Below are 7918 nucleotides of genomic sequence, written 5' to 3' on the forward strand. Positions count from 1 at the left end.
CATACAACAGCATACAGGACATCAGTTACGTTATTTGAAACCAAAACAAGAAGTCGAGCTGTCAAAAAAACCAAATCCGATGTAGCTGAGATTGTCAATTATGTTTTTGCCTGTTTTTTTCTCCTATAAATGTAAAATGCTGACAGTGAATATTTTAAAGAAGAGTGTTTGAATTTATATTTATGATGTTATCTCTAGTAGATTAAAAATATAAATAAAGTTTGTCAAAATGCAATGGATGTCTTTGATACATGTATGTGAAAGGCCCCTCTGTAAGAATCTACAACTATCAAACTTATTTATGTATTTCCCTTCTTTGAAATATTCCAGGTACTTTTTGATTAAATGCTTTTACTATGTGTTTAAAACCGAAGTGTCCCCCTGTGCAGAGTGCAACCTGGTGGAAGGGGAGGACCACGTGGAGGTGAACGGGGAAGTGTTCCCTAAACCCTTCGTGGAGAAACCTGTGTGTGCCGAGGACCACAACGTGTACATCTACTACCCATCGTCTGCTGGGGGGGGCAGCCAGAGGCTCTTCAGAAAGGTAGAGCTGGCAAAGACACAGGAGATATTTAGGTCGGCAAAAAGATGCTCTGATCTAGAAATACTGACAAGTTACCTTAACGTCACACTGCTTTTGACAGTATCCACTGTCCCTACATGTCAATGAGTGTTATTTTAATACAACTAGGGATGTCCCGATCACCTTTTTTTGCTCCCGATCCGATTCCGATCATTTGATTTTGACAATTTGCCGATACCGATTTTTCCCGATCCGATCTTTATGCAACGCATTAAGAGAAAAAAAAGCATTCAAGTTGTCCCTTAAGGTTATTTTTTTATTTAAATTGGATATTCTATCCAACATGGATATAGCTTCTTTCTTTCACAGCAGCATTGGATCAGTTCAGTTGTGCAGCATTGGATCAAAACAAAATAAAGCTTATCAGTACTCGTTAGCTTACTGCTACAATTAGACACTGCTCCCTGCCCACTCTGTTGCCAGATTTGAGAGAAATAATCAACCAGGTCTATGAAAACAAGCCCCAAAGAAGTAACACACACATGATGTTGTGTAATTTGAAACCAAAACTAAGGCCTCAGGATGACTTTAAGACTTGAACATGGTCGTTTTTGTTTTGTAACATTGAATAAAAAAAAATAAAAATCAGATTTTTTTTCCCCGATTCCGATCTTTTGAAAATCACGTGATCAGATCCGATCCCCGATCACGTGATCGGATCGGGACATCTCTAAATATAACCCTAATCATAATGCTAATTTTCCTAATTGCCTAAGACATCATGTTTTCAGGGTTGTTCAGCATCCTTACATCAAAGTATTTCTCATGAACAAGATATCTCAGGAATGCCTGAAAGGAAATTTCTTGTAATTTTGCAAAAAAAAGTCTCTTTTGACTTAAGGGTAAACTTATTGGAATGTAATGCTCGATGGTTAAGGTCTCTGGGACCTCACAAAACTCTTTTTTGGCCAAAAGCAAACAATAAATGCCTATAATGGCTATTTCTTACACATGTCTAATGATTTTGAAGGATTAAGTGAAGACATTTTGGGCAGGTTTTGATGTAAATTGCAACTTGTCTGGTTGGCTGAGGCAACTTGACGAGGCGGTAATTCTAGTTTGGGTTGTTTTTTTTCGTTATTCAATGACTTACACAAAGGAAACATGGCTGAATAGCTGCTGCAGGGTTAAACCTTCTAGATTTACAGTTAATAACACAGTGAAACCGAAGGAACATGAGAGACCAGTACTACCATAGGGAGGTTGCAGAGGTGAAAAACAGCTTGGGTAATCTAGGATTTTTCACCTTAAGTGGTTTCTATATCCTGAGGGAAGCAGTTATTTGACAGGCTTTGTCTCTGTGTAATATACGTGTGATGTAAGTCTACTATGGGGGTAATAGCAGTGTGATGTGGGTGTGTTATGGGTCTAATATAGGCAAGGCAAGGCAAGTTTATTTATAGAGCACCTTTTCGCACAGGGCAACCCAAAGTGCTTTGCAAAATAAGACAAAAGACATTTGAGAACAATATACAGATGAAGCACGTTATAAAAAGGCATTTTAAAAGCAAGCATTTAAAAAGCAAAGATAATAAAATCAACACAACAGGTATAAAATACATGGATAAAAAGCCATACTGCAGTTAAAATGTGAACAACTCATCCAAATGCAGCGTCAAAAAGAAACGTTTTTATATATTTTTTTATATAATATAGGTCTCATAATATAAGAAATGTTCAATGTATGTTAGTTGGAAAATAAAGGTCATGTTTTGAAAGAAGCCTATATATAAATACATATCATAAAAAAAGAATCAATACATTTTCCCAAATATTTATACGTTTCAAAGTCAACTTTATTGTCAATCTTTCCGTTTGTGTGTACAGACAGAGAGATCGAAATACCGTTTCCCGCAATCCCAAAGTTTGTTCCCATTGAAGGATTAAATCCAGTTTTGGTTTGAATTGTTCCTCTTTGTCTCTGGCTCTCTCTGTAGATCGGGAGTCGCAGCAGTGTGTATTCTCCAGAAGCCAGCGTACGAAAGACCGGATCCTACATCTACGAGGAGTTCATGCCCACAGATGGAACTGACGTGAAGGTACTGTTCATACAACACATGCAGCTCAAACTACAAAATGACACATCACAAGTTAAAAATACACAACAAGAAATTCCCCTCAGATTATTTGTTAAGAACTTTAAAGGTACATGCAGCAAAATATAACATTTGATCAGGTTAACAGACACAATAATACAAATAAAATACATAACGGTTTCTCTCCGACAGATAAGACACAAGGCAACTGAGTCGATGCAACAATATCAAATATTAAACCCCATAAAACAAGTGAACATATAGGTTAAACAGAACTACAAATAAAAAGATAATAGTAATACAAATGCCATAATTCTAATAAAGGTTAAACGATTAAGAAATAAAAAAGACCAACGTCAAAAATAAATATTGTTTTTGAAGCATGTTAGATTAATACAATAAGATAACATCCTTTAAGACCTATAAAATAAATAAACCAATATAAAGGCAAGGCAAGGAAAGCCAAGTGTATTTATATAGCACCTTTCAACACAAGGCAATTCAAAGTGCTTTACAAAAATGAAAGACATTCAGGCAAAGGCATTTAAAAACAGTCATTAAAAAGAAAAGATAATAAAAGAAACATTAGGGTGCGTTCACACCTGCCTTGTATAGTCCGGTTGAATCGAACCCTGGTGCGTTTAGCCGCTTGGTGCGGTTCATTTGGGTCGGTGTGAACACAGTCCGAGACCTCTGAAGTGAACTAAACAACCGGACTCTGGTCCGCTAAAAGAGGTGGTCTCGGAGCGCTTGCTTGTGAACTCTGGAGCTGTTCATTGCTGGTGGGAACGCAGTCCGCACCAAAACATAGGAAGCGAGTCACAAGAATGCAGATATCTTCAAAGTCTTTAGCGAAAGAGTCTTTCAAGACATCCGTGGTTGTTTAGTTAAAGAGCGAAGCAGAATTAAGTGTTGAACAGTGTCGTGTAAAGTAAACATTCTCCGTCAGCTACATAAAAGTAAGAACACCTGTCGTCGGTGAAACGCCCCTCCTTACTGCAGAACGTCTCTCGTTATATGTGTTGTAATGTTTTTTAACGGACGTTGTCTGATTATATAATCATATGCGCGGGCCGCTAGTGTCTGTTGCTCTCCGTATTAACAGCAGCATGAGAATAACCTGCCGATGCTCCATGCCGGAGGCTCCGGTAGAAATTGCCGGGATTTACGTTTTTACCCCCTTAATGTCTGACCAATGGTTGAACAGCATTTCCGTGCACATGACTTGTGTTTGAAGTTTATAGTCCGTTTGAGTTTTGCCCGTGTGAACGCAAACCGAACCTTCTGAAAAATGAAACAATGTAACAAACTGTGGTCCGGTGTGCACCAGAAAACGGAATATTAGGTGTGAATGCACCTAAAAGACTGTCAAAGTTTTCTTCAAAACTAAGAAAATACCCATAGTCGTACCTACTGTAGTAACCCACTATAAAATAGTCGTACCTTGTATCCTACTATAAAGCTCACAATAGTTTTAGTAAAACTAAGAAAATGTACCCTATAGTCCTCCCTCGAACTATAAGATCCTTAAGTTTTTTCCAAAGCTAATAAAACTGGCCTCTAGTTTGACCCACAAACCATTTGAAAGTACTTTAGTTAAGTTTACCTGTGTCTTTCTAAGGTAGGTAAATAATAAAGACTAAAAGAACATTTAAAGTGGGGGGGTTGCTAATAAAAAGCTAATCTAAAAAGATGTGTCTTTAGCTGGTGTTTAAAATGGAGGTGTTGCTTGTTTGAATTGATTCATGACCCTTCTGCTTCAACACCCCCTCTGTGTTTGCTTCCCTTCCTCCTGTGTGTTTGAACGTCTCAGGTGTACACAGTGGGTCCAGACTACGCCCATGCGGAGGCCCGGAAATCTCCTGCTCTGGACGGAAAGGTGGAGAGGGACAGCGAGGGCAAGGAGATCCGTTACCCCGTCATGCTGACCGCCATGGAGAAACTGGTGGCTCGCAAAGTCTGCCTGGCCTTCAAGGTAAACTTCAGTTATTTATCAAACTAAAAAACACTAAAACTACAACACCTGGTTGACTATAAAACTATCCAAATTATGTTCAAAGTCGCAAATCAACAATTACTTCATAATGTCCAGGGACCTTTCACACGGAGAGAAAACATACACGTTGAGAGGAAACATGCATTTTTTTTTTTAAACCATCCATACGAACAAATCCCAAACTTATTGCATCATAACAAAAGATTGATTTGTGGAATAACTGTAATGATGAGCTGAAATATTGTACAAGTGTATCCAAACTAAAACTATTATTTAGAAATGTTTTTAAGCTTCTCCTTGCCCCTGTTGAACATGACAGAGACTATTTGAGAATTAGTTTTTTTGGTGTTTTTTTTTGCTTCTCTTTGTTATAATTATTATTGTTGTTTCTTTTGTTTCTAAAATGTTCAATAAATGGACTATTACAAACGTATAATATAAGTCATCATGTAGAGCAGTGGTTCCCAACCTTTTTTCCCAAGAGCCCCCCCAAATAACTCCTGTTGGAAGTTGCGCCCCCCCCCCACACACGCAACAGCGGTAATTAAAGTTTAAAAGTCTCAAAAATGCTGTCACAAACTGGATGAATGTGAAGTATTTTGTTAAAGGAGGATGAAAGTGTAATGAAGGAGCACTATTGGAGTGACTCTGATGGTTATTGGACTCAGGATTCATTCATTTTGATTCCCGCTGTATGAAGAAATTAAAGGACGGCGCAAGTGGAAAGAATTCACAAAGGGATTAAACTGTTTAAAACACATGCTCAAAGTAAGCGGGGTTTTGCCAATGTGTTTACATAGATTCAAAAGTCGTAAATAATCTACAAAATGGAGGAGACCGATCTGATCGGAGCAACTGTGACAAATAATCCAACTGAAACCGACATGGACAACGACTGTGTTTTAAAAATGCGCTTATCCAGAAAAGCCTGGTTTGGACACTTTACGAGTTTACAGGTAGAAGAAACATTTATATTAAAGAAAGAATTATACATTTCTGTCTACTAACTAGCTACTAACTTGAATTGTTATTCAAATTAATTAATCAATTATTTTGTATAAGTTATTGTAATGTAGAGACAAGGCTTTTAGTGACAATCATGTATTGCTTTACATATGTATATAATATTTGTTCTGTTGTTTTTATGTTACATATGTAACTAATGTCCTGCAGGTCACCCTTGAAAAAGAGATATTTTGATCTCAAGGGGCTTTCACCTGGTTAAATACAGGCTACAAACAATATGTACAAAAAATAATAATAATATAAAAAAAAGTCTAAATATGATATTTGGCCTCAAATCATCTGAGGCCTGGCGCCCCCCCTGCGATCTTTGGCGCGCCCCCCAGGTTGGGAACCACTGATGTAGAGCATGTAGTGCAGAATAGTGGGCAGGTAAGCAAATAAAGCAGCTTTGAAATAGCCAGGAAACCTCCAATTATTCCTGAGAACTGCATTATTTACTTTTGTATTGCCTCACAAGCCATTGGTGTTCAGAAGCTCCTCTGGGTTTCTCTTTGTGTGAAGCTGACATAAACATTGCATCACCTTGTGTTTAGCTGCATGAAACACTAAGAGCATGTGCTTTCAGTTTGTTGAATCCAATTTAAAGCAGGGAGGAAATATCTTCAAAACACGGACAGTTGCAGACCGATTACATTGTTTTCCGTTGCTAACTAAATACTCCATTTCCTGGAACATGGGAGCTGCCAGAAGTATTTTTTTCTAAAAAGCCTTCTGCCATGATAATTATTGCTTTCAAATTGTTCTAACTAACTTTGTACAGGGCTTGAAGCAAGTAGTAATCAAAAGGGAGGATTCCTAGTAGTGGCTCTCTTACCGCCTACACTACAGCTCGTTACTGATGACTCAGTGTTTTCAGAAAACACACCGGACTCCCACAAACAAATAAAACAACAGCATGAGGCCCGGCAAATCAATAATTCATAAGTCCTTTTCGTTGTAAGCACAGCTTTTAATATAGCGACTTAAGAAATAATGAGTGCACATAGAAAATGTTTCTGTAAACAAAGAAAAAAAGCTTCTAGTAGATTTAAGAGCCTCATGGATACTAAACTGTTACTAAATAACACTTAGACAGTTTCAGAAATAAGAGATATTTTATGTTGCTGCAGTTTAAACATGCTTAATAGTTGCAGATATATAAGGTTACAAAACTGCACCAAAAGAGAAGGTCGAAATATAGATAATATGCCACAAATTATGCTTATACAAGTGTATTTTCAAGACAAACTACGGTAAGTCAGTGTGCGAGTGTGTGAACTTTGGGATTTTAGCCTTTGCAGACCATTTACATGCACAAAAACCAATATGACACAGGAAAGGGAAACTCCAAAACACAGAAAAGAACAGAATGAAGTTTTTACTTTTGCACATATTGGCTTACATTGCTATGCATTGTATGAATGTACTTTAAAGAGGACCTATCATGCTATTTTTAGGCAATAGCATAGGTCTCAGATATATATAAAAAACATGTCTATGAAGTGTTTTGCTCAAAATACCAAACAGATCACCCATTCTAGCCATGCCTCATATCCCTCTATTTCCCTTCCTGTTTCAAAAGTGCTGATTTGGGGATAAAGCTTTTTTTTTTAAATAAATAAAAAAAATAGATTAAAAAAGGAGGGGGCTGAGCTCATGCGGGACCCGGCAGCTACTGTCTAAACTAAATACTGCGGTGATGAAACGCCATATCATGGATTATCGAGGATTATTTCTGAAACAGTATGGAGCTCAAAGGCTTTCTCTCTTGCCAGTTATACCACAAGGTGAGTTCCTTTTTATTTCCTGCTTCTTCACACACATGCTCTCCAGTACAGGTTAGCTCTGAGTGCTATTAATGCTAATGTAAACATGCACCGCCCATATTACGTCCAAAACAGTCGGGCATTGTTTCTGATAGCAACGTTTCTGATAGTTCTGTGGGTCCGCCGCCGATATTACGTCATATCGGACGCAAATCTGGATCAGCTCCGTTGTACCCCCGTTTTTAGAGATTTGGGTACGGAGGGAAAGACAGAGGGTTTTATTTTCTGACGCTGCGTGAGTTCCCTGACACACCGGGGACACATCTTTATGTATAAAAGAAATTAAAAAGTGCATTTTGCATGATAGGTCCCCTTTAAAACATTTTTTTGTGTGTCTTTTAGCAAACGGTGTGTGGGTTCGACCTACTCAGAGCCAACGGACACTCGTACGTCTGTGACGTTAACGGCTTCAGCTTCGTCAAAAACTCCATGAAGTATTACGACGACTGCGCCAAAGTCCTGGGGTAGGTTT

General features: G+C 38.0%; 1 protein-coding gene across 1 annotated transcript in view; it reads left to right on the plus strand.

The window, feature by feature from the left end:
- Window positions 1-7918, plus strand: part of ppip5k1b (diphosphoinositol pentakisphosphate kinase 1b) — a 68447-nt gene that overhangs the window by 18148 nt on the left and 42381 nt on the right. The window contains exons 6-9 of the mRNA XM_079684588.1: window positions 390-544; window positions 2521-2622; window positions 4433-4594; window positions 7789-7910. Coding sequence (XP_079540714.1) covers window positions 390-544; window positions 2521-2622; window positions 4433-4594; window positions 7789-7910 — 541 coding nt within the window. The remainder of the gene's footprint in view (window positions 1-389; window positions 545-2520; window positions 2623-4432; window positions 4595-7788; window positions 7911-7918) is intronic.

This window comes from Notothenia rossii (genome assembly GCF_949606895.1).
Source record: "Notothenia rossii genome assembly, chromosome: 5".
NCBI classification, from domain to species: domain Eukaryota; kingdom Metazoa; phylum Chordata; class Actinopteri; order Perciformes; family Nototheniidae; genus Notothenia; species Notothenia rossii.